Source organism: Grus americana, chromosome 12 (assembly GCF_028858705.1).
Source record: "Grus americana isolate bGruAme1 chromosome 12, bGruAme1.mat, whole genome shotgun sequence".
Classification (NCBI taxonomy): Eukaryota; Metazoa; Chordata; class Aves; order Gruiformes; family Gruidae; genus Grus; species Grus americana.
Window position 1 is genome coordinate 15821353 of NC_072863.1, and position 27369 is coordinate 15848721.

The window sequence follows — 27369 nt, forward strand, 5'->3', positions numbered from 1 at the left end:
CTGTACAGCATCCAGCCCATCCATCTGCCTTCCCGCGTGTTGTTGCCCAACAGCAGCAGAGGAGCAGCTGGGTTGCCCTTGCCTGGAGGGGGGATCCAGGGATGTAGCATTGAGTGAGGACAGGGCAGTGTTGGTGCAGCAAGCCGTGTGCTTCCAGGAGGCTCTGATTTGTGTCACGTACAGTCAGTCTGTGCATGCCGGAAAGGGGCAGACCTACTGTGCAGATGTGGATCAACTATGCTAAACATCTGGTCATGTTGTGGAAGAGTCCTGACAGTATCAAGCTCCTTTCGTTAAATGGCTAGGGTGTTGGTAGACTCTTCTTGCTTTCACGGGTGATAGGAGTGTGCATCACTTTCACAGGTGCATCCTGACTCCAAGATCAACTGTGGTTGCTATCGGGCTTTGAAGTGAGCTGACACACATTTGCAGGGCAATGGCCAGGGAAGTACTGCTTGTGGACAGAAGAAGTTCGAGTTTGAAAGAAAATCCTCCAGTCCACAAATAGCTCCCACCATCTGCTGGTCCTGCAACCTGTGAACCTGGACTTTGAAGCCAAGTCACACGCCGCCAAGTCTTTCTCCTCACCGGAGCAGAGTGCTTTGGAAGTGTGTTCCTGGAACTACCTAGGACCCCCTCCTGACCCAGTTGAAGACTGGGTTTTACTGTGCAAGGCAAGCAGCCCTCAGGCCTTATGTTTATTTTTGCATTATTTTGACCTCCAGTACAAGCAAACACAAAGCACAAGTGCTCATCTTCTCATCTGTACCATCCTCAAGCATCTGAAATGCATTTTATATACAAGACTGAGAAATGCAAAGGAGAAACAAAGCAAAAAATGTATTGTTTGAGGAGAAAAAGAGAACAGCTAAGGCCATGAATGCTACTATTGCCTCTTTCAATGAACTGGTAGTTGCTGGGGGTGTTCTCTTGCTGAGAAAAGTAGAGGAGAAGGTATTTAGTTTAATTAGATAGCTGATTTTCTTTGTTGTCTAATGATTACATTTATTCTGTGCACAGGGAGACTGTAAGGCATAAAAGTAAGTTGTTTAATGGCACATACACTTCATGTAGCTGTCTGCTTGGGTTGAGTTTCACCTGTTGTAAAGAGAAGACGAATTACGAGAGGCATTTCAGGGTAACACATCCAAAAAGACAGTTTTGACGTGTTTGTCCTAGTATCTACATAGCTGCCAAAACAAAATCCGAAACCGAAAAAGGACCCAATGACCTCACTTAATGCCATAAATACAGTTGATGCAAGCTATGCCCTCTCGGTGGGAGTAAGGCACAGCACCTCCCAGGGAGAAGCTCCAGCTGGTGATCCCTGAAAACTGAGCACAAGGTGTCGGGGTGCCCAGCACCCACTTTATACCAGTTCTGCAGTAGGTGCAGAAGCTAACGCTGTCAAGTAAGCAGAGGGTGTTGGTTGCTTTGAAAAACGTTCCTAGCTGGTTTGCTCTGATAGTATTGAAACTGTTCTGAATGAAACCCTGAAATCAGCCAGAATTTCAGCAGTGGGTTTATGATCAGATGTTGTCCGTATTGTTCAACCTGCAGAATCAATAGCTTTGGGTGGTTTTTTAGCTTCTTGAGCCACTGTTTTTATTGCTGAAATTTATTAGGTTAACCTTCCCACACACACACCCCATCCTTTGTGATCTGCCAGAGAAGTGAAGATGATAGAAAGTGGCCTGAGGCATGAGAGAGGGAGCTCTGCTCACCTTCCCTTCGCAAGCACCCAGCAGGAACGGTTACTTAACTTCCAACATCAGGAGGTGAGCGGGGCGGGAGTCATCCTGAATGTCACCACGGCTTTCCTGGGTAGAAATTGCTCTCGGTATTTTTTTGCAAATTGTTCCGAAGTAAAATGTGTGTTTATATGTGTGTTTATATATGCACTCAACCACGCACATATGCATTTGCACCATCAGGATCAGCCATAAGCAGAAGCAGAGCTTTAAGAGCATTCGTATTTGCTGGAAATTTTGGAGAACATTCTGTTCAAAAGACTTCTGACTATTAGATTTCAATATTGCTGCCTTCTCTTTAGCTCCGTGTGCCTCTCTTGGACATATTCCCTTGAAAACACTCATCTCAATTTCTGCTGTAGGATTAACTGTGGACAACCGTCTTTGCTCCCATCCTACATGAGGGAAAGCTACGTTATTATTTGAGGATTACTTGGCTCTATGCCTGACTGGGTCGGGTATGTTAAAGAATTGTTTACAGGTTAGATATCATCATTTCATACTACGACAAACTTCTGCCTTTCCTGTAGTAACTGAATGACTACAAACGAACACAGGCATTTATCCAAGACTACAGAAGAAGTATTATTTGCATATGCATTTTTATCCTGCCCTGCTTGTGCCACTAGAAATATAGCTTTGTACTACTTAGGGTTATGAATCAGCAGTTCTGCTTTTTGCCATGTTTTGAGAATTTTAAGGGGCTATTAGACAAATTGATATAATTAATTAAATGCATGCCCTTCTTCTTACAGAAACCCTGGAGACATTTTAAATAATATTCTACAATGTTGTATCTTTACCCTGCAAGGTTCAGTAATTTGCTGGAACAGAACAAACTTGGCCAGCTATTTTCTCTAGGATCTGACAAAAATCCTAGAGAACAAAATGTTCCAGTAATCATCTTTTCTTTTCAAGTGCCTGTTAGTTTTTAATCCTTTTCCACCTTCCTTTTGTCAGAAAACAGCATATCCTGGTTAAAAAAAAAAAAACACGACAAAAAACCCAACACACCACCATTGTTCCTCCCTGTATCTTTCATTTCATTTCTGTGCTGAATCACAGTGTTCTGATACAGCCTTTTTTATGGTGTAATTGTTTTGTATAATCCATTTTCTTTGGGCACCTCTTAGCTTCTGTCTGAAGCTGTTACTGCTATAATGAATGTAGTCATAAATCTGTCACAGGTAACAAGCTAAATTTAGAGCTCAATAAACCAGGGGAGAGTATGCTGTAGATAAGTGAGCACATTGAGATGCAATAGTTACAATAGTGGCACAAAAAGTCCACTTCTGACAGATTGACGAAAGAGGACAGAATATTTGGTTCCCTCACCAATTCACCACCATGTTCCAGGAAACAAAGATGCTGAGTGAAAATATAGGTACAGTCACAGCATGTCACCCTCCTTGACACCCCCAAAGAGTGAAGGTGTGTGCTAGCTGCCACAGATGAGCTGTGCTGGACTGGTTCCCTCAGCCGTCCCACGGTGGAGATGTAAGGTGGTGTTTCTGTACAGGATGGAGCCGCACAGCTCCACCACTGAACTGAAGGGGATTCCAGTTCCTCCAGAGAGGCAAAGGATCTGAAACTGGAATTAGGAGCTGTCAGGCAGGACAGGACCCAGTGCTCCTGGACCAAGGTGGTGTGGGAGCCCACTGTGTTGAAGACACCCATCTGATCCCCACCAGCATGATTCCTAAGGCAGAGTGCCCCTAAACGGAATTTGGCCGTCATGCATGCTTCAGACCTAGGTGAGCCAAGAGCTCCCACAGTTAAACGGCAGATTGATTGTCAATACTGAGTTCATGATAACTTTTTCCCTTTGACAAGAGGAAACTGAAGAACATGGAGAAGAAAAAGCAATGGAAAGATGAAGGAAGACAACATAAGAAACAAGGAGAGAAACCACATTCAAGAAAGATCCAGTTCCCTGAATTGCAAACCAATGGGTGTTAGGTGAGGGGATACGTGAAGGAAGAGCAGGGAAGAATGAAGAACAGAAGGCAAGGCTTGGCAAGGAAAGGAGAGGGTGACATGCAAGCAGGAAAAAAATGAAGCAAGCAGGTCAAATAATGCAGAGATGCAACTCCTTTGCCACATCTGTTTTAGTCTTTGCATTTCCACATCGTGCTTTCACGCTGAGCTGCAGAGGGTAATGCCGCAGCCGTACAGAGCACCTACCGCTGTTATTGCCCGCTTGCTGGGACAAAACCTGTCCAGAAACATTTGTCCCAAAGGTGGGTAAGTTTGTCATCAAGTCTGCTCAGTATAGGAGAAAGACCTTCACAGTGGAGGGCTGTGAGAGCCACTGCCGTGGCTTTGCTCCGTGCTCTGTGTGACGGGCAAATGCCCGAGTAGCTCAGCGACGGGTGGCACAGGACCGGCGTCAGGGCTTCGGTGCTCCGGTGCTCGAATGGAGGTGGTGATCACTTCTGTGCTAAACAGCCATAAAGATTCAGTGGCACTGTTTGGTTTTTCAAATGTCATTTACATTAGCATCTTATAATTGAATCAGTAGCACTCTACTGAAAAGGTTAAATTCTGGCTTTTAAAAATTAAATCAGCTGTTTAGCTGTCAACCACAGTCATGCCCTCCTGTTGCCTCAAGAAGAATGAAACATTGGCATATTGACATATAAATCGTATTGCTGGAGAATGCATTAACTCTCTTATTTATGACCGCATTGTGCCACAAAGTGCTGCATCTTGTAATTGAGGGCTCTCTGCTGAATTTGTTGCATGTAAAATCTGTGGAAATTATTAGCACAGCACATTTCCATAATTAAAATATTTCCTACAGTATAGATTTGAAGACGCCCTAACTGCCGTACATTACTCAAATGCAAAATTTTATGTTAAACGCAAGCACAACGAAGTTTTTATGCAGAGAGAATATTTTTAATTAGACCAGTTGATATAGCTGGGAAAAGCAATCAAATTAGCTGGGTTCAGGGATCCTTTTTAGGTGACTGATGAAAGCTTTATTTGTTGCTGATCACAAAGAAATGTGCGCATTACACTCACAGAGTGATCTTTGCCTTGCCATCAGTGACATAACCAAATAATTAAAGCTGTAATGAAGCATTCGCAGGAACTGCTGGTTTCAGGGGAACATTCTTACTAATGCGATGTTCCATTAAGATTTATCCTAAGGTAATGTTAATATTTTGGTGATTTGCAGCAAGCCAATAAATAAACATTTTCTTTAGTCAAAAGTTTGCAGTTTTAGATAGCTCCTGAAGTCAGACGGTTCTGCAAAACAAAGAATTTTTAAAAAATTCCCTCTCCCATTCTCTCTTCAGTAACAAATGTGCCAGAATATTGCAGATAGCACAGAATAGTGCTTTAACTATTAGCTGTGTCTGAGAAGTCCATTTGTCTTGTTAAGGCTGTCATACTGCATTACCCTTTCTGTAACCCTGGAAACAACTTCAAATACTGTGATATTTGAAAAGTCTGAAATATAACTTGCCCTTAAAATGCTGTGAGTGTTTTTATGAGACTCCCTGTACAAGGGAAGAAAAAAATTAACGATGGATGTGCATCTCTCTGTGAGAAAGCTGATCCTCACCTGTTGTAGGTGGGGTGAAAAACGATGCTAGCAGCATGGACAAGTGTCCTCTCTCTTTACCTGCCCATAGAGTTCAGGAATCCTCTCCAAGTATTGCAGGAGAGGATTTTCAGGAGGCAATAAATAAATTTTGATCCCTCTGGTTAATACAGTTAAGGTCAAAGAGATTCTATCTGGAGCTATTTAAAATACTCTTAACATGCAGACATACTGCTGTCAGTAGTGCTAAGTGCCTTATCTTGCTGAGGAGTGTATACAACCCTTATGAAACTATTCTTAAGTATTCTGGTTACTATATTTAGCTCTGGCTCATAACAAGACAAAAAGCACTTAGCTAAATGTAGTCCTGAAGTGCTTAATCCGGTTAAGAATATTTTGTCCTTAGGTGTCTTCTACTAAGACTTTTTGTAGTTCACCATCCTGCTGCATCATGCAAAAAGCTTCTCTGTGTGTTTGGGCCCGTGAATTCTTTTCTGGCCATTTATTCTGTTAGAGCCTCGAAGTCTGGTGTTGACTGAGCTACTCAAGCTGGCTGGGAGGACAACCGTGCGTACAAGGCAGGAAACCTGTCAGGCTTCCCGAGAATTTTCAGTTGTTAGACAACCTAGGGGAAGGCAGCGTGACGGTTTCTGCATAAAGCTTTGCATTCACAGCTTGGGAAGAATCCTTCTGTTTGGCTGAATTTTTGCACACTTAAGCCCGTACAGAAAAAATGCTTCCTGAAAAATTGTGGTAGATATTTGTGTATTTATAAGCATTTTTTATAATTTAACCCATTGCTTTAGAAACAATTTTCTTTATACCTACGTATCTCCAAAATTATTACAAGTTAGCAAAACTTCTGTATGGGTCATTCTTCTAGAGGAGAAGCAACTGTATGATTTTGGTCAGACAGCACTGACTGATGAGCATTCTATAATAGCTCGATAGGGTAACAAGTAAGATCACACTCTCCTTTTGAACTAGAATAAAAGCTTGTAACTTGACCACCGTATGACGACTAAGAGAACAGAAGCATAGCAGATCCACCGTGTTTAAGCTTGCTAGGCAGGTGGCGTTTTCAGCCACAGCTTCGCTGAGGATATCAGGAGTTGTGTGAGAGCATCCCTGGAAGTTCATGTTCCAAGCTGAAAATGATTGCTTCATCCCGACTGCATTTGGTACTGATTCACTTACTGCTGGAACACGTTCGGTATTTTATATCTTACTCTTGTACTTCTGTTGTGCAGGAGGTTCAAGCCTCTTGCAGGTACCTTCCATATTACTGTTTACAATGACTGTGTCACGCTTTATCTATCTGAGCCAATTTTTTTGAGCAAACGGACTGCAGTGAGCAGGAATTTGGCCCGTTGTCTCACGTTACTCACGTAAAGCTCCCATAAAAAGCACTCTCACTGTATCACTGGTCGAGGTCTGTGTTGCTCGTGGTGTTTAGCAGCAGTCCCACAATGTCAGCCGCTGCCCCGTCCCAGCGTGCTTGACGTGTGTCTCTTGCGGTGTTTCTTCAGCCACCTTCCAGTGTTTCATTCCCTTTGAGGTGTTTTCACTAGGTGGAGAAACGAACAAGCTCTTGCTAGGCCTTTAGATGATCAAAAATGTGGGGATATGTTTGCTTGTTCACCATGGTTACAAATATGTGATCCCTAGTAGTGGCAGCGAGTTTTTTGCAGTGTCTTGAGCTGATGTTGGAACTAATGATAAGAGGAGAAACAGCCATGAACCTGGGCTCAAAGTGGGAAGGTCACTTCAAGGGCATTAAAAGCTTGTTAAATTTGGAAGCCCAGCACCGGCTGTTGTTGAAGATATTACTGTCAGTTATGGACAGTCTGGTTGCATCTGTGTCCTTCCTGAGAATGAGGCTCATCTCAAGCCTCAAGTTTCAACAGTGACGGTTTCAGACAGATGAACACTGTGGTGTGGGAATAGTCAGGAGTTCAGGGTCTTCAGTAGTAATCGTTTTAATCGCAAACGAAAAGGAGACGTGTGTGTCCCATCAGTAGCAAATCTTAATGGGAGGCCTTAAATCCGTCCACGGGTGGTGGTTGTGGCTTGCACTGACTTTAGCTGATCATGTTCATCTCAAAGGAGGTTTTTGGTTGCAAGATTGGATAGATGGATTACGGATCATACTTGCTGGTTTTCATACCATGCATGCCAAGCAAACTGTCATACTTTGGAAGGACTCCAATTGCTCCTCAGTGGCCCCAAACTAGTAGGGCCATTCCTCTACCCTGCTGGGCCACATGGCTTTTTGGACATGAGAGGTCAAGCTGGCCATCCCAGGCTTCTTCTGTGGCAGCAGGTGGTGCACACAGAGCCAGGAGCCCCAGAACATGGTCCAGGTCCAGGTCCAGTTCCCATTCCTGGAGGCTTTGCTGAGCTTTCACTTGAGCATGTTACTAATTTACAGTGGTAGACTTTTTCAGCTTGAAGTGACTGCTGCTCTCTAGGCTAAGTCTTGCCTACAACTGTGGTTTAACTGGATTTGTTTTTCCTTCCAGGATTATTTTTTCTCTGTCTCTATTTACATGGTGATAAGAAGTGCTAATCCCACTCCGTCAGTCTGGACTGATGAATCTGAGGAATAGAACAGGTAATTTCTAATTTGGCTTGTAGCTTGCAATGACTCAGGCAGTTAGAACCACTCCCTCCCCATGGAGTGCATTCATATTTCATACATCATGCAGTTTTTTCTGCCCAGGTCATCTGCAGGGAGGGAGATCCTTGCCCTGGAGCAGGAAAGGAAGGGTAAAATTTTGTAGCTTTTACTGTGAGCAGCATCTTTGACTTCCTATCAGTTGTGAGCGGTTTTATTTCGTGTTACTTTTATAAGTAACTTTGGTGGCCAAGTTGTTTGAGCTTGGAGTAGTCTCAAAGCAGGGAAAAACATTTGGATGTGCCCATTAAAAAATGCCCCTTAGGTGTTGGGCGGGGTGGGAGGGTTTTGCCAGTGAAAATGCTCGCTCAAGGTGGAGGCAGATTGGTGTTGATGCTGGAGACGGGTGTGATTTCCTCTTTGGAGGTCTCTGGAGGGGCTGCAACCCAGCAGAGCTGACCCGGGCGACGTGGCGTGGAGTGGTGGCAGATGGCTTGCCTGCATCTGCCTGGCTCCCCATCCCTCAGACTTAGCCCATCTGGGTCACAGAAAGCAAGTCACCAGTGAAGAAGTTACCCTTGTGTTGAATTTTCCATCATTTCATGGGGCTTGAGAGTACTGTGTCCCTACTGGGACCTGTTGCCAACTGCAGGAACAGTTAAGGTAAAGACAGCAGCCTACAATGACTGCTCTGGTGCAGGAACGTATAGAACCCAGGGAACCCAGGTCACATTCACATTTCACTGGTTAGTGCCAGGTGAGGCAGTTTTAACTTGAAGTCCGGGGTATGAATCCCAGTGGTAGGATGCAGCTCAGATGATGTGCTGGAAGTCCATCAGTGCAAGCAACAGTCATTGGCTGCAGGATGCTTTGGATGAACCTGTCTATCATATCATCTCTTAGATGTCCTGACAGTACCCTGCTGTTGCCTAATACTAATCCTTTGGGGGATTAGCGCAGTTTTCTTCTTCCTCCTATGCTCTTCCACTGGGAAAGAAATCTCAGGTGCTTTTCAAGCACTGCAGTGCTTGAAATCATCCAGCAACCCGTTTGATTTCCCAAAACAGGACCAGGCGTGGTGCTGCCTGGTACAGACATCAGAGTCAGATTGGCTCTCACATTTGCGGGGGAGATGCTGATTCCTGTGCAGGGTTCAGTGCTCCGGCAGGGTTCCCCATCCTGTGGTAGAGGGGGATGCAAAGGCAGGCTGAGGGGCTGCTGGCTTTTAGCTCTTTCTCTCTAAAGTCACATTTGTTGTAGCTGTATGTTGGGATGGTTTCACTTCTCAAGCCTCAGTAGCTGACAGAAGCAAGAAACTACAAAACAAGAGTAGAGTTTGAGACGGGGAAGATTGAAACATCCAGGAGGTCATAAAGCACAAACCAGTAAGCTCCATATTTTGACATCCTCAGCAAGATCAGGGAATATGTCTCACTAAGTACTTCTGTCTTTTCCTCCAGAGCCCTGTGTTGTGTAAACGAACTGATGGATGAAGATGAGAAGGACAGGGCAAAGAGGTATGAAGGGATGCACAGAGCATGGAGCGTGGAAGCTCTCCCAGGGGAGAATTGTAACTACTGTGATGTCCAGTGCTTGAAAAAGTCCTTGGGACTACTGATGTCAGAGGCAAAACCCCCATGCGCTTCACAGGCTGTGTATAGCGGGTCACAAACAGCATAATTAAGTCACCATTTTCAAGCTTCTCATACCGTGCTTGACCACCCCTATGATGGGTTAATCAGCTGAGTGGTCCTTAAATTATGTTGTTGTGCCCTCAGAATCTCATGTTTTCCCAAGGCTATTTATTATCTCGATACAGGACTCCTGACCTGTGATTTTATTGGCATCATGCAGTGCTGCCCACCTGGGGTAGAGTTCCCCATGAAGCTGAGAGCGGTCCTGCTTTAGCACAGCTATGAGTTTGTCTCCCTTCAGAGAAATGTTTGGCTCAGTTCTAATTAGTCATCATACACGAGTGCCAAATCAGAGATGGCTGGAGCTGAGAACCTCCAAATGCCAACTTGACTATGAATGGAAATGCTTTCTGCATACCACACTCGGTCTAGATCACAGGAAGCATGTATCATCATGAATACACTTGTAAAGAAAATTAATTACTACTGGAAGAGGTTGTATGAAAATAGGGTTATCTCAGATATAAGCATTGGAAAGAACATTTTGGAAGAAACTGAATGGATTTGCTTTCCCCTTTATTGTTTTTAATGGAGGGGAAAACCCTAATAAAACATTCTTAAATTGTGTTAATGCAAGCTGGAAACTAGTTTGTGGTTTCCACAGTGTCGTGGTTTAACCTGGGAGGCATCTAAAACAACCAAATGCCCGTTCGCTCCCTCCCCACTCTGTCAGAGGGATAAGGGAGAGAATCAGGGGAAAAAAATAAAACTTGTGGTTTGAAATAAAGACAGTTTAATATGACAGAAAAGGAAGATGATGATGATGATAATAATAATAATAAAATTATACAAAACAAGTGATGCACAGCACAAGTGCTCACCACTCACAGACCACCGATGCCCAGCTAGTTCCCAAGCCACAGTCTAAACCCCTGGCTAGCTTCCCCCCAGTTATATATGGAGCATGACGCCACATGGTATGGAATATCCCTTTGGCCAGTGTGGGTCAGCTGTCCTGGCCGTGTCCCTCCCAGCTCCTTGTGCACCCCCAGCCTCCTCGCTGGCAGGGCAGTATGAGAAGCTGAAAAATCCTTGACTTGGTGTAAACGTTGCCTAGCAATAACCAAAACATCAGTGTGTTATCAACTTTATTCTCATCCGAAATCCAAACCACAGCACTATACCTGCTACTAGGAAGAAAATTAACTCTATCCCAGCCGCAACCAGGACACGCAGCCAGACCCTTAACATTCCCAGTTTCATATATCATGGCAGCAGGTTTTCAAAACCAGATACAAGAGCATGTGTTTGACTTTATTCTGCAGTCAAGTTGTCTCTGCATAGTATTGTCTCTTGATAAACTACTTTTGCAAGTATAAATCAGAGAATAAGGAACCCTTTGCATTTTGACCTTTATATGTGTATGTACTAACTGCAAAACAAAAGTTCAGAAAAACAAGGTGGGCAAAACATGAGCGTGTAGATGCTGGGGCTTCTCCTGCTGGACAAATTTTGCCCATAACACCTTCACCTCGTTATCACCACTTTTGAAACAGTGGGAACTGCCACTGAAATGTGCAGAGGACACGGTCTTGCTCCAATGAATGTAAATTATACCTGTCGCTTCCAGGGGTGCCTTGCTGACAGTGAGTTCAGTCCTGCTGCAAGGCTCTAAGCACCAGCAAGGCACTTACGCCCAAGCCTAATTTTAAACAAATGAGCAGTCCCAGTAGAGTTTAGATTCTTGTATTTAAAGTGTTTTGCTGGGCAGGGCCATTTACCTCTCCCTGGGTAGCTGTAAGTTCTTCATTTTACTTAGCAGCATTTATGTTTCCATCACCCAGGGCATCACGCAACAAATCTGAAAAGAAGAGGAGAGACCAGTTCAATGTCCTCATTAAAGAGCTTTGCACGATGCTGCAGGGCCACGGCTACCCTCTCAAGATGGACAAGTCCACAATACTGCAGAGGACCATCGACTTCTTACAGAAACAGAAAGGTACTGGAGGGTGCTGGCTTGCTCCTTTTGAAGGTGCTGGCTCTGCATCTGCCCAGCAGCCAGTTTCCACTCAGAAGATGAAAACTCTTTTTTCCCAGGCATCTAAGACCTCCAGAGAGGACATGAACCTAAGTGAGGGCAGAATAAGGCACAGCAGTTGGCCTCAGAAAATGGGCTAGGTTTGAATACAGTGCTGACCAGTTAAACATAGATATACTTGCAAAGATGCAGTGCTGTATGCTTTTTAATGTAGTGACATCACTCCGTTTCCCTCGCTGAGCTGAGGAACAGCATGCACTACAAAAGCCAGGGGAAAGGGGCTTCTGTGTCCTGTTCCCGGGTCTCCTGGGGTAGGACATGGCTGGGTGCAGCCTGTCCTGCTGCCTGGGCACTCCCATGAACCTTCCTGAAACAACTCCAGAGTCATGGACACCCTCTGCTCATGGTGATGCTCAGCTACTCTGAAATTAGCCCACTGACATTTTTGAAGGATTTCTTCAGACCACCCAAAATGTTTTCTCTTCCTTTTCTTGATTTTGTATCATGATGGCATGGAAAATGACTGTTGCATACAAGAAGGCTTTGTGGAGAATGATCTGAGGATGAGTCCTCTGAAAGCCTCTTAAAAGGAATCTAGTGTTACTTGAAAAAAAAAAAAAGATCCAACTAGCATGAGTCATGTTGCTTTTTTGATGTTTTCTCTTTAAGAAATCACAGCACAGACAGAAGCCTGTGAGATTAGACAAGACTGGAAACCTTCATTTCTTAGCAACGAGGAGTTCACCCAGTTGATGTTAGAGGTAAGAAGAAATTAAAGCTGCATAGATTAGTGAGAAGTAATCGGTTCAGTGAAGTAGATATAGTTCCTTTTCACCTGTAGGTCCCAATGTTAATGTTAATGATTTCTACTCTGCTGGTACATGTAATACAAACCTGGCAGAGACCAATGTTGTGCTAAATGCTTTGCAGACACAGAATTAAAAATATGATTGCTTCCCCTTAAAGATAAACAGCTTTTCATTTAGGAATGAAGACCAATTTGGCCCAGATTTGGCCTGGTGAGAGAGGAAAGAGAGAATTACCCTTCTCAGAAGTGCCGCTAGAGCTAGCAGTCTTAGCAAAAACTTGAAAGCACCTGAAAAAAGCATAGCAGCTCTCTTCCTCCCACATCCCATTAGCCAGGCAGCATTTACTTTGCTGCCTTTGCTGCTGCTGGCTGTGCGCTGCTGTACTTGTGATGTGAACGCTCTATCTTTTGCTTTGATTGCCTTTAAGTGCATTCGGGAGAACAGCTGTGATACTCTCACCTCTAAAATGCTTAGCTGATCTAGAAACACCCCACGAGCCCACATTTTTTCCTTTCTTAAGGATGCGACTTTGGGTTTGTGCTGCTCGCTCCTCTGGCGAGGACATCTCCTACCCTGCGTGGGCAGCTGGTGCTCCTTGCCCCACCAAAGTAAGGGTGTATGCTGGGCTGAGCTGGGAGGTGCTGCAGTGTCTTAGTTATTCCTTTTCATCAGGATGTCATGACTCACCTCCCTGGAAAAGTCTGTTCATTCTTTCTGGGAATTTCTCTCACCAAACAAGCTAGTTTGTTCCAGCTGAATCAAAACAAACTCCCCCCCCTTAGAAGTGGCCGGGGAGAGACAGCCCTTCAATAACTTTTGGCTTGCTGAACTATGTTAGACTGTTGACAAGTTTACTTCAGATCAGTGGGTTTTTTCCAGAGAGGGCTTATTTTCAGCAAAGGCAGAGTATGACAGTGAGAAGGGGAGGATGGCGAGTGCTGCATCTTTGGCTGCCCGTAGCTAAGCTGCAGAGCAGCCCAGCAGTGTCTTTAGAAGAGTTGGCTTTGTGCACGGTGCTGAGCAGAGATTAAACCTCCCAGCTCTTGGCAAGTGTTAGAGAAGAACAGGGACAGACACTGGATCAATGGCACAAGAAGATGTTGTGAAGAATAGGGAAAACACCCAAAGAGGAAAGCACGTGTGGTGACTTAAAAGGGACAGAGAACTTCGACTGCAGGACAGAAACCATTGTGAATAAGAAACAGGAAACAAAACAAACTTTAAAATTGTTGTGTCACTAGCTTAACAAATGAGTGCTTCAAGCAAAATAAATGAGGCTTTAGATTTTGTCCATAAACTGCTAAAAATACAGCATTGTCCAATTTTTCTGTCTCTGCTTATCCATCCATCCATCCATCCATCCATCCATCCACAATGCTCGGTTTGCCGTGATGATATCTAACATCTCCTTATGCACCGACTTGGTTAACTATTGTGTAATTCAGAACACATAATGAAGTGACTGAAGTCACTAGGATTGTGTGGGTGTAGAAATTCTAACCACCACTGTCTTGCTTCATGTTAAATAAATACTCACTGGGTGAAAAATACAAGTCAATTTAATGTTAATGAGCAAATAAGAATATAAGAAGAATGTTGAATTAGACAGCATGTGTAATTTTTATTTTTCCGCATTAAACTGTCATTTCCATAAATGATTTATGTTAGTTTTAGGCTGTTAGAAGCATCACCAAAGAATAAATTAGCCTATTATATTTTAAGTTGTTCCCTTGCATAATTCTTTTTATTTTTTTATTTTTTTGCTTGCCTTTTATCATTAGGCACTAGATGGCTTTCTCATTGCTCTTACCACTGATGGGATTATTATTTATGTATCTGATAGTGTTTCGTCTCTGCTTGGACACTTACCGGTAAGTTCTGACAACGCAATACGTTGAGGAATCATTTCCCTGCCTTAACACAGCCCCGTCCGTCACTGCAGGGCTGGGGGATAAACCAACAAACTCTTAGGGAGTTTCTCAGGCTCCTGTGAATAACAGATTCCCTCTCAGGGTCTGGGTGTTAGCTAAAAAAAAAAAAAACCAACCTATGCAAAATCACTGTACTCGTAGCTCACCACTTGGTCTGGGTGGTGTTTATCCCACCAGGTATATGGAAAGTCTCATGCTTGTGAAAACTCTCCATGCTGAAGCTCTTCTCAGATAATTTAAAGAGTATTTCAGGACTGAATCTATGCTCTTCTCATGACATTGGGTTTTTCTACTTTGTGCACATGGTCTTTAGTAACAAGTATGTGGCCTCAGAGTTTTCTGGGAGAATTTTTAGAAATCAGTTAGCTGTTGGGTGCAGAGATTTCTGCTGGCCCCTCAAAAACTTTTTTTATTTTTATGTGGTGCCATGCATGAGGCACCAATGATGCTACACGAGGGCAAATTTGAGCACACAGTTAACCTGGCTGAATGTCCTGGTGCGCAAAGAAACAAGTACGTGCTGACATTTTGGTAGAACCCCTTTATTCGGGATGTGTGGGTTTATCAGCACTGAAACACTTGCAGGTCGAGCTGATTTTGCCAGATGTTCAGCTTAGAAGACAAATGGAGGATGTAAGGAGGAGCCCTCCCACTTGTGCCTCGTGCTTCCAAAGGGAAATGTTTCAAATTTTCATTTTGATATGATATTTCTCATCGTGTTGAATTCCTGTGGTACCAGGGTTTCTTTTCCAGCTTGCATCTGGCTTAACTGGAGGGCAGCCTCTGGGATCCATTCAACTTTTTGCAAATAGATAGCAACCCCTGGGTAAAATAACCTAAGGGTTATATTCTGCCCTAGATCCATCTGCTGATTGACTGGGCTTCCTTGTCTTAAGCATCCGTGCTAGACTGGCAGTGCCTGCGCTCTGCTGCGGGATGAGAAGGCGTGTGGTTGTGTCAGGCTGTACTGCTGAACATGACAAAGCATTCTTTTGTATCAGTCAGATTTGGTGGACCAAAATATATTAAACTTTCTGCCTGAGCGGGAGCAGAGCGAGGTGTACAAGCTTCTTTCTCCACATGTGCTCATGACGGATCCCGTTGCAGCTGATTTTCTAAACGGTAAGCTCTGCTCTTGTCTGTCGGTCAGGGAAATTTGCCAAAGGCAAACAGCTCCCGGGGGAGCCTGCACAGGGCTCTCCAGCTATTTCATTCTCCTGCCTGCCACTTCTGTGTTGCCGCGGTTAATATTTCTGGGTTTTAATGCAGTACATCATCTAATGTTCCTACATGCTCCCAGTACTTAGTCTTTGATTTGGACAGTCTTTGTTTTACTGTCCGCTTTGCATCATAGGACGGTGAAGTTGCCCTCGTTTGATACTCTTGCCAGGGCAGGATGCTGGGCTGAGCCTCGGAAAGGAGTGAGGGGCTTGGGGGATGGAAAAGGGTAGGAGAAATCCCAAAGGGCTTTGGCAGAGTCTTTGCTCCTTAGGAAGCTTGCATAACAGTTGGACTTGATGATCTTAAAGGTCTTTTCCAACCAAAACGATTCTACGATTCTGTGTCTCAGGACACCTGAGAAACCCTACATGTGATTTAAGCAACAGCCTTCCTATCTGAACGGCCCATCCGGATCGCTACTGCTGGCTGCTGTCCCACTCCCAAAATGTCCCTTTCCCCCAGAAAAATGTCCCAAGCACCAGAGTGGGCAGCAGCATCTTCCTAGCGTCCACGTTTCACCAGGGCTGTGGTGGGAGCCCCCTCTCCCAGTGGGTTCGCCGTGGCCGGGCAGTGCTAGCATCCCCTCCCTGCTGCCCCGTAAGGCGCAGTGGGAGCTGGGCAGCCCTCGTGCTGGTGCTCTGCGCTGGGATTGGTTTCCCTCCAGCTGAAGACTGCATGGTCTAATCCATGGAGTTCAGACCTCGGGCAGAAAACTGAATAAGAGCTTGGCACGATGCCCTCCACCATTAATGGAAAGGCTGAGGGTGACTTCAGTGCCCTTTGGATCCGGGTCCTGCCGAGCAGCGCCAGAGCAGAGTACTGCGATATCGCTTCGCAGATTTGCATGAAATCGCGCATGCACAGAGTCGGGGAAAATACTGCTGACCGATATTGCTGCACACCCAGCGCAGCGGTGTGGCTGTAAAGACATGGGAGGAAGGGGCAGAATGCATTTCCTTAACCAGCTGGTCATTGCTCCTAATAGTTATATATTTACTTACGGGTATCAAGAGCATCGCAGTAGGGTGTGCTCAGACAGATAGATTTGATATATGGAGTGTGCTAAAGTGCAGAGTTCTAGTAACATTTGTATGTCTCCCTCTCATTTCAGCGGAAAAACAAATAGAGTTCTGCTGCCATTTAGCAAGAGGCAGCTTAGATCCAAATGAACCCCTGATGTATGAATATGTGAAATTTGTAGTGGATTTTAAATATTTTACTCATGGTAAGTTACTGCACCAGCCTACCTTTACCTCCCTACCTCTCCTTTAAATTGTGTGTTGATCTGTAGCCTCCTAAAGGCCTTGTTTCAGCTGAAAATGCCCCGTAATCAGCAGGGATGGAATGAGCTGTGGATATGTTGGAGATAATTTTCATACAAAAGTGGTGGGGAGGCTGTTGGTCAGAAGAGTGCACTCTTCTGCATGCTGTGCTTAAAGAAGTGATACCAGACTGAGCCTACCTCCATCTGACCCACTGCCAATTGTAAAGCAGCCTACTTATCCAAATAACCTGTAAAATAGGCTATTCTGTTTCACTTGGGGCAATCAAATGACACTCCTTAATGATGCAATAGTTTGAGAAACCTGTAAAATCTTGAATCTCGCAAATGTTGAGCTGGAGAAAGGCTGGCATGGAGACGGTAGCTGCACACTTCTCATGAAGCTTCCCTGCAAGCCAGGGGTAGGTGGTTACAACTGCGTAACTCGGAGCCTAAAGAGTCACACTTTAAATAACATCAGCGTGTATCAGTGTGGCATCTCCTTGTGGGTAGGAGGAGTTTGTTGCTTGGGTTTCGTCAGTCATTGTACCTGTCTTAACATGAAAAGAAAGCTCTCCTTCCTCTTCTTCTTAAATAAATTGTCTGGTTGTGTCTAGTGCCTACACCCTCCTGTAATGGCTTTGAGTCAGCTATTGCACGAGCTTTCAGGTCAGCCACGGAGGAGCAGATTTGCCTCGTAGCAACCGTTCGGCTTGTCACACCACAGTTCTTAAAGGTGAGAGCTCTGTGATTGCATCTTCCCTTTTGTGCGGGGATCGGCCGGTGCTGAGCAGCAGAGCTGCTGCTGGTGCCACGAGCTGCGTGCTTGGCGTGTTGCAGCAGCCTCTCAAAGAGCATGTTCAGATTGCTTGTGCAGAGGGTTGGGAAATGAGAGAGGACACCGCTGTGTTTGTGAGCGGGAGACAACCATAGTATGTATTTTGGAATGACGAGATACAAAGCGGGAGTTGCTTTTGAGAAGAGGCGGCGTGTGCTGGGGTGTCTCAGAGCAGCCAGCCCAGGAAGCACCAATGCAAGGTGACCAGCTAAACCACTTGAAAAGCTGCAGCCTTTAAAGAAATACATCCCACCGCTCCTTTGTGTAAGGCCACCCGCGTCTTGAAACACTGTGAACACCGTGTTTCATGAGCTCTTTCTGCTGGTCTGTAAGTGTCCTGTGGAGCAGTGCAGTGATGACAGGGATAACGACCGTAAGTGTTTCTTGCTCAAGAGAGCATTAGCCAGCTCGGTTTGAGGCTGGACCTGGTGCTGTCATCCATCTTCAGATACCAATATTTACAAAAAGCTGGGGATTTTTGCTCACAGACTGCAAGATGAGGCCCTTGGACTATTTATCCTAGCTCTGAAATTCAGCCCAGGGTAAATTATTCAGCCACTTTTCATCAGTTTACACATCCATAAAACAAGGCTTATACATTCCTTAGAGGAAAATAAGTGCTTTAAAAGCACTGTATTTTCCTAGGGTTTGTTATACCAAGAAGATGCATCCTTGGTCTTAATAGAGGGCTCCTTTTGTCATTTCATAGAATTAAATGTCTGAATGTGCCAACTGTTTTGCAGGAGCTCTGCAACGTTGAAGAGCCATGTGAAGAATTTACATCAAGGCATAGTTTGGAATGGAAATTTTTATTCTTGGACCACAGGTAAGAGATTTGGGTTTAGTCACTGAAGAATAAACAAATTGTAGTTTAAAAATAGAAAACTTTGTGTAGCTGTTGCCTGAGATCCCAAGTAGAATGGCTCTAATTAAATGCAACTGAGTAATAATACTCTGAACTTACTTATTAGGCATCCTTAAATGTTTTGCTCTTTTCCATGTTTTAGGCAGGTAATAAAGTGGTGAGAAAATGTCTAGAAAAATGTCAAACTTCACCAAGATATCAAGTCATTAAAACTGAGTGGTGTGGGTCCTGTTCCCTGCATTGGTTTAGCTCCTCTGTTTTCCAGCTACAGCTTCCAGAAATCCTTCTAAATCTTTTGCTGTGTCAATAAACTTTTGATTTTCACCTTGAAAAATGATGGAATTTCTAAAAATAAATAACAAGCAATGGATTAGATGATTTAATTGCAGATTTGTTTTTGACAATACCATACGGTGAGCTAGGATTCCGCTTGGTGAATGAAGCAGACTGGAATCACTTTATTAAACTGATTAATACAGGATTCATTTTCTTCAAAAGAAGCTGGAGGGTTTTGTTCACTCTTTTACTTCTCTGTATTTGACATGTATGCATAAGCACATTGCAAAATCCTACCCTTTCCATTATCCCTCCCTTTGTGAGCTGCGCAAAGGTAGTCATTACTAGAAATAGAAGACTAGTAAATAAGACTGTAGGGAAAAAAAATATTTGGGAGGAAAAAAACCCTAAATATCGTCTGCACATTTAGAGCGAGAGAGAGAGCAAATATAAATGAATAATAACTTGGGGGCTGGAACTAGGTGATCTTTAAGGTCCCTTCCAACCCAAACCATTCTATGATTCTATGATACAGTAAACAAGATGTATACCTCACGCATCATACCTTGAAGCATGAAGGAATTGACCCTGCCACAGCCCTACGGTTAACGCTGTGTGATTTGGGACAGGTGACTTATTATTCATGTTCTCGAGATCTTGCTGGAGTGACTTTGTTAGACTTTAATTGGCCTGCCCAATAATGCACATTTTCAGAATCAGGTGATTAATGTTAAGATTCATAAAAGAGCCCTAAGCCCCTTATTTCCTTGTCTGACGAAGTGAGCTGGTTTTCCAAAGGGCTGTGTCCCAGCAGCTCCTGTGAATAAGGTGAGCAGGAGCTGCTCTGAAACCTTTCAAAGAGTCTTTTGATGAATCTGGGTTATGACTCAGAGAGGAATCTCTGCGCCGGGTGCTTGCAGCCGCTCTGGTCCCACTGATATCCCCAGTGAGAAAACTGTTGTTACTGACAGTAAATTAAGCTGATGCAGATGCTGAGGCAGAGTTTGTGACAGCCCCAGATGCGAGCGGCGAGCCCAGACCCAAGAAGGAGTGGGGGATCCTGTGGGTTGTCTCGTTAAATCACCGATTGAAACTTCTCACCAGTACAGTCCGCAGGACGCCGTGAGATGTTGTTGGGTATTTTGCTGTTTCTTGCTTATTTGTACCAACTGACGGCACCCGAGGCTGAGGTGTGCCGTCAGTAGGGGCAGAGGGTACCCAGCAGGAGTTGGAATCAGGACCTTCGCTATCATGACAACAGCCTAAATTGGAGTAAAGATAGATAATGCAGAAAGCACTCCACGGATCTGGATAAATGTTAGAAAACTAGGAAAAATCTGTTGTTCTGGGTCTACATGTAGAGGAAGAAAACCTGTCAACTTTGATAATGATCTATTTCTCTTCTGCACTGTGGTCCTCTCCTTATTTTCCCTTCATTTATTAAAAGACTGCACTCGAACGGCTCTCTGAAGATTGCGTTTCCATTTGCACAGCGAGTTGCAGGCCTCGAGGCTGGAACTTAAGCTAACAAGACACTTTTACGTTGTTCCACAAGCAAGGCAGCTCCTTGTCAAATAACAGATGAGGAACATTTTGTGGTTGCTTTCTCATTTCAAGAATTCTGGTGAAAGTCAGGAAAGCATAATACTTTCCTGATCAGCTTAAATGTTTATCTGATGTGCATCTGAAAGACATTATTGTCTTGAATATAAGCATGTCATTAAAGATAGGAGAGTCACTGGCATGTTCTGCCAAAGAGACGGCAAGGAAGGACGCTTTAATAAATACACATATTATCATCATTAACAGAAATCTGGGTCACATGAGGAAAAGGAACACAGCGCTCTATGAGAAGTTATTTGGATAAATGAGGCTGTATTGTGGCAGAGACCACTGTGTACTAAGCACGCTCTGTTTCAAGAGATTTGCCATCAGAGAGTGTGGAGGACTGGCTCTTCCAGCCAACCCCTTGTGCTGGGCCTGGGGAGCTGCTGCTGAGACCCTCATCCTCCTGGGGCTGCTGTTGAGCTGCTCTTCCTTTCCCCTGTTTCCCATTTGGTACCAAAATGCTCGTGGTTGTGGGGAAGAGAGAGCTTATAGACCTGTCTGGCTCTTCAGTTGGATAATCTATGCCCACCATGTCTCTGAAGAGTACAAATGTAGAGCTGGGTTGCTCAGACACAACAGGAGAACTTCCCACATTAATATCAAGAAGACTCAGGATTGATCCATCCAAACCCAAATGTACTTACATTTAACTAATTTTTTTGCTCATGTTCTTGGCCACTTTATGACCTTCACCTTCCTTAAGAGGAACACCAAGAGAAAGGCAGCGGGAGAGGCACGTTTGATGGGCAGTGCCACCTTCAGCCTGCCCCGGCTTCGAAACGTTAACCGTTTCGCTAACGCACCGCCGCCTTATTCCTGAGCAATGTGCTGAACTCGGCAGGTGAGCCTCATGCTGTCAGCACATCCAGCAGCCAAAACAAATAGGTGGAGCCAAACGAGCACAAGTCCTGCCTCACGAAGGACGTGCGGTGCTTGAATTGGAGCAAGCAGGAGCTGGGGGGGACGACAGCAGGTGGCATGCTGATGCAGGGACTAGAGGCAAAAATAGTGGTTTTTCTCCTCACATTTCAGTGTTGTTTCATAATCACAAGCTAGCAGGCTCTGGTGAAGGCTGCGCATAAGCTCAGGGTTGTTAGGACACCTGCTTTAAAAAAAATAAATCTCATGTTTTGCCTAGAAAATGGAAAATCTAGAATTGACAGCAGAATAGTCAGGTAAGTCTAAATACTTCCTTGATTCCTTCTCTACCTGCCATAGAAATAACAGTCCGTAAAATCAGTCCCATGCCTATTCTTATCTTTACGACCAGCATAGAAGTATTTTTTACTGCTTATAATTTCCCAAGCTTTTCCATGGGAACAATTACTTTTTCTTTTACCCAAGCTGGTCCTGACACACATTGCAGCTTCCCACTTACTCTTTCTTCTACGGTTACTACCCAGATGACATTTACATCCAACCTACTGGCTAATTTTACTCGAGTTCCAAGTTGTTATGCACATGAACAGCCATAGCGTTTCTCAAGCTGTGTGTCTCACAAGCGTGCTTAATGAATTGAGTCACTTGCATACGTACGTGCCTTTCTCTACGCCCACGTAATGAATAGGCTATGAAACAGTAAACACACACCTTTTCATTTTCTCAATTTTTACCTCTCCCTCGCTGGTTTTGTTGTGTTGGGTTTGGTTGGGTTTTTTTTTTGCTTGTATAAGAAAATGCATCGTTGTGTATATGAAAATCCACTCCTCATTTCCCTGCCAAGTGAACATATGAGATGGTTTTGGTCGCTGTTATTGCAGCATATCTACCAGGATGTCAAAGTGTCAGGTTTTGTGCTCACTCTCTGCCCTTTGTTTCCCTTCTAGGGCTCCACCTATTATAGGATATTTACCCTTTGAGGTTCTGGGAACGTCAGGGTATGATTACTACCACGCAGATGACCTGGAGCTTCTTGCTAGGTGCCATGAACACTGTAAGTTCCTCTCCCTCCGCAGTGTGCCTGTCTTTGATCTCATTTGTCACTCGTGCAAAAACTTTTACTGCCGTTGCTAAAGGCGTCTTTATCTGGGGCACGAGGGAATTCTCTCTTCCCAGACTGTTATAGCTGACGCTTACCTGGGAGGCTCAATCCGTGCAGAATTCCCTCAGATCAGGAATGCTTTGTGCAGGTTTCCAAATGGGCAGGTACCTTGTTTGAGCACAGGTTGTCTGAGAGTGAAATGAGATTAATAGATGGGAAGTCAGATCCGTACATCCTTTGCCCCCAGGTTGTGAGGGCAGCCCCACACCCTGGGAGTTTTGCTGACTGTCACAGTTCATGGGATCTTGCTGTTCCCCTGGGCTCCAGAGTCAGCCAGGAGGCTCAGTTCACCAAAATGCCTTCTGAAAGCAGCATTTGGGTTGCCTGCCTGTGCAGTTAGATGTTGTGAACCTCTCTTACTATTAGTAAAATCTTTCTGGAGATTCAAACTCTTTTTTAAATACAAAAGTACCAAATACAGATTCCCTGTGGGTGAAGACGGCTCATTTTTGGTCAACATGAAAGTAAAGCAGAAAAGCAGAAAAGTCCAGTTCAAACTGAAGCGTGACCACCAGAGAATGTCCACGAAGTTCATCTTTGTGCAAGGTGAAATACTGTGACCAGCAAGAGCCCAGGAGGAGCCAGGTCAGAATGAGCACTTAGCCCGAGTGCTGCTGCAGTGCGTGCACCATGAAGCACCGTGTCCTGCTGAAGGCTGGAGCTGATCTGAAGAAGGGTAAAAGGTGGAAGCAGACGTGGTCTACTGTTAATCAGTGTGATTTTCCTACCAGATGAGCATGTGAGATGGTTTAGCCCCGAGACTATTTTTCCATTTTGTTAGGTGCGCTTCAAATTGAGATACTCAGCCAGAATCAGGTCTGTCCTCCAGCTGGTTTGCACTGCCAAGCACCGTAATGAAAAGTAACTGTGCACTTTGTAAAATGCATCTAGGTAATCAGATATTTTGCCAAGAAATATTACTTATAGGTTTCCTGTTGGGCAAAACTCTCTATCTGTTTGTCTCTCTGCTATCTCCGTTTAAAAGGAGAGCTGTTTTGCCAGAAGGAAGGAAGGACACCCCAGAGAGGGGAGAAAGTGGGATGCTGTAGTTACTCTGAGACGCAGAGCAGGGACACCAAGAAACTCCACAGCCCTCCAGCTCGCTGGAGCTAGACAAGCTGCTTCGTCTCTGAGTTGCAAACCACCCCCACCTCTACCACGTACCCTCCACCACTTAGACGTATAAGATGCTAAAGGACCTAGTAGAGAATGGAGAAAATGACTGCTTCTCTGAATGTCAAGTTTCCCAGCTCCACTTTCCTGCTGACTTTTCTGCCCTGTCAAGGCAAAGCGCTGGTACAAAACAGGCGGCGCGGAAGCGGGCTGCCCGGCTGAACACCCAAAGGAAGCGGTGAAAGGGGCTAGATGCAAGTTGTGTCAAGTGCAGCAAGCGTGCAGAGCGGAATATTAAAGGAATATTTTAATTGCTCTCAAGTACAGTACTTCTTGGTGCTGTTTGCTAAAAAGACCATTCAGACAGAAGTGAGCTACTTAACCAGGCGATGTCCTTTTTGTAATATGTGCGTGCAGTTTGACGTAGACGCTAACTATATTGAGAGCGGGGTCAGATCATTCAGCAGAGAACCCGTTTAGTGATTTATGTTCTACACCTCTACTAGCCACAGATCTCCAGTTACATATTAAAAGAGTATTTGCACAACACACCTGAAGGAAAGGACCTTTTAATCTTACTGTGCAGAGGGACCAAGTAAGGTGCTGGCAAAGTGACTTAGAGAAGTTGCTTCAGGAAATCTCTGCCAGGACTCTGCCAGCACAGCGCGGTAGCGAGAAGACCTTTGCTAAGTGCTTCATCTAAAGCCCATTACTGTTAATGGGATCCCTAAAGAAGTTAGTCTTGATATTTAACAAAGTAGGGGTGTGCAGGTGAGTAAAAATACTTGGGTTAGTGTGGCTTGGTAAGTTCCCGTTCATCAGGTTGACCGCTCTGCGCGGGCACCTTGCCTACTGTGAAGTGAAATGGGTTTGCATAAACCACGCTTGTATTTTACTTTGCATTAATTATGGGTATTTTAAGTGAGCATGTTTCATTTTGTACTCCCAGCAGTCCAGAAACAATTAGTGTGGTTATTTAATGTAGTTCCCCTCATTATTTTCCAGTTGTATTACACCACTTTAGATTTTTCTGGACATACCCTGATAATAAGTACCAGGTCTGGTGTATTTAGGTCATCTCTCGGAAGAAAACTCTCAGTTAAACTGCTAAACCTCCACTATCTTATTGGTTTGTGCCATTATTAGGATCCTGACTTCAAGTTCGCAGTCTCTGAAATGCATTCTCGTGTACTTGTGAAAGGTCAATGCTTTGTTTAATTAATGTAATTTATGCTTATTTCAGAGGAGCTCACAAAAAAGTTATAAGAATATAGCTATTTATATAGTTATGCCAATTATTAGTTATAAGAACAATCTCAAAATAGCAAAGTGCACTCTTGAAAATCAGTAGCAGAAAAGAACCCAAGTAAAAGCTCAGTACGTGGTTGTGTATCATCTGTCGTGTTTGTAAAGCCACAAGAGCCATTTTAGTGCAGCACAGACTGCAAGAGGGGTATGGGACCAAGTGGGTTTTCTAATTTGCACCATGAAATTTCTGCTTGCTAGAAATTGCTTTGGTTTTTGTTTAACAGTGATGCAGTTTGGCAAAGGGAAGTCCTGTTACTATCGGTTCCTGACCAAAGGCCAGCAGTGGATATGGCTGCAGACCCACTACTACATCACCTACCACCAGTGGAATTCCAAACCCGAGTTCATCGTTTGCACTCACCTGGTAGTTAGGTAGGAGCAAGCACCAAGCACTTCACAACGTCTGCCCCATGTGGTCACCCGTTATTTCTTCTAGTTCTGTTGTGTGTTAGCCAAATATTTGCTGTGCATATTGACGCACTAAGATGGTATGTAATTCTAGAAAACTATTATGACAGGGAACATGGGGAAAAACATAATGTGTTTTCATTACTCTTTTTTTTTTTTTTTTTTTGGCAACCAGGCCAAAAGCGTGGAAGCCACCCTTGGCCAAGTCTATCAGTGTGTTACATTCCCCTTTTATCCCTAGCGATGACATGGCCATAGGAAGAATTAAAGCTGTTAAGAATCAGACAGCTTTATGGGCATGAATGGGATCATACATCTCCTACAAAACCTTTTGATCGGCGCTTTAAATATTTATGACTTGAAGTTAGCTGCTGTCCTGCTCGCCTTATTCTTCACCTGAAACTCAGCGCAGGATCCCCCTCTAGTGGGAAGCCGCTTGTGCTGGGTTGCAAACCTGTGCTGGAAGGCGGTGTGCGTGTGGGATGCTCTGCGATACGCGCCTTCTGGAGGCGAATCTGCTTGATTACCACTGTCATCTCAAAAAAGATTGTGTTAAGAGTGAGGATATATTTACTGAAGGGCTTGAAAAAAATAGTGACGTGCTGGTTTGCTCTGTTAACTTGAGTAAACATATTGCTCACTGTGTCTTTACTGTCAGGAATCAATTTATGAATTTTTTTTTCTGCACCCCCTTTTTCTTGTCAAATATCTGGAAGAACAAACACTAGTAAACTGGGATTCTTCCATATTCTGAAACACAGACTGAGAACACCTTACACCACTAAACAGGTGTGATTAGAGCGCTCTGTGTGTGTGATATAAACTACATGTCAAGTGTTATCATGTGCAAATGTTAGAGAGATTGCTTCTGAGTTGTGTTGCTTCTGCCGTCCTTCAGGGAATTCAGCTTCTGAATTTATTGTGCATGAACTTGTTTCTTCTTTCAGCTTTCAGTGCCTCTTAAACCTAGTGATATAGAATCATAGAATCACAGAATGGTTTGGGTTGGAAGGGACCTCTAAGCCCATCTAGTTCCAACCCCCTGCCATGGGCAGGGACACCCTCCACTAGCCCAGGTTGCCCAAAGCCTCATCCAGCCTGGCCTTGAATAATTCCAGGGATATAAACACTTCCAGGGATATACTCCTAAACAGATTTTGAAATTCAATTCTGTCTCATATACTTAACTTTTAGAGTATATTATTGAAACACACAATTTAAAACATGATTTCAGGAAAATTCAGTGCCTACGATGACGTGAGTTCAGCTCAGCAGCTTCTCTTGCCTCCCACAAAGGTTATGGCCCATTAATATTTCAACACCATAAATTCTGGCACCTTTCAGTGCCCACGATCCACAAGCACTCAGAGAGTCTTTAAAGCATCCTCTCCAATTTATCCCAATGGTGAATCATGTGGCATTGTTTACTGTAAATGTTTTATTATTTAAGAGAAAAAAATAGTAAGGAAAGCAAATAATCCCTCTTAGAGGCACATTCCTGGGGATCCCCGCACCTGGGCAGCCGTCAGTTTGTATTCAGAGCTTCCGCTGGAGTGAGGGATGTTAACTCTGATGTAGCACGCTGCACGGCACTGTGTGCACCTCAGAAAGAGGGGACCTGACCCCCTCTTCCCCAGGGCGCTGGCTTAGGTCCCACTGAACTACCATGCAAGGTGCAAAAAATTGATTCTTGATCATCAGCAGGTTAGAAAATGAATGTGCATTTGCTATGGCAGTTTATGTGCACAGAAGCTGTAGGATCATTTTTCTGCCTAATTATGGAAAAATGGAAATCTCCTTTACTAGGAAAATTGTACTGAAGACAAAGACGCCCATTTTGTCTTCAATAACCAAGTGCACTTTTCTTTTAGATTAGTTTAGCTGGGAGGCATCCAGGGCCAAAATTTGGAAAGGAGTGTTTACGTTCGTGCTTGGAATTATTCGTGCAATTAATCAGACAGGCGCTGCAGTCCTGGGCGCAGTGGGACTGGGACACCGCCCTGTTGTTTCTAATCTGTGGATATTCAGGATGTGCAGTTATTCAGATTGCCAGGCTGTATGATGATGTTCATCTAAGCACCTTGTATATGAGAGAGT

At 44.3% G+C, this 27369-nt stretch overlaps 1 protein-coding gene across 5 annotated transcripts in view; it reads left to right on the top strand.

The window, feature by feature from the left end:
• PASD1 (PAS domain containing repressor 1) overlaps positions 1 to 27369 on the top strand; it is a 55328-nt gene that overhangs the window by 16195 nt on the left and 11764 nt on the right. For 4 of the 5 annotated variants that reach the window (XM_054839706.1, XM_054839705.1, XM_054839708.1 and 1 more), the window contains 11 exons: positions 7827 to 7918; positions 9382 to 9438; positions 11400 to 11554; positions 12263 to 12354; positions 14184 to 14273; positions 15335 to 15455; positions 16666 to 16779; positions 17433 to 17551; positions 18397 to 18479; positions 22229 to 22335; positions 25089 to 25236. In XM_054839706.1, coding sequence (XP_054695681.1) covers positions 9407 to 9438; positions 11400 to 11554; positions 12263 to 12354; positions 14184 to 14273; positions 15335 to 15455; positions 16666 to 16779; positions 17433 to 17551; positions 18397 to 18479; positions 22229 to 22335; positions 25089 to 25236 — 1061 coding nt within the window. In that variant the 5' untranslated portion in view covers positions 7827 to 7918; positions 9382 to 9406. Of the gene's footprint in view, positions 1 to 7826; positions 7919 to 9381; positions 9439 to 11399; positions 11555 to 12262; positions 12355 to 14183; positions 14274 to 15334; positions 15456 to 16665; positions 16780 to 17432; positions 17552 to 18396; positions 18480 to 22228; positions 22336 to 25088; positions 25237 to 27369 lie in introns of those variants that run through there. The other variant, XM_054839709.1, reaches the window with a different exon arrangement.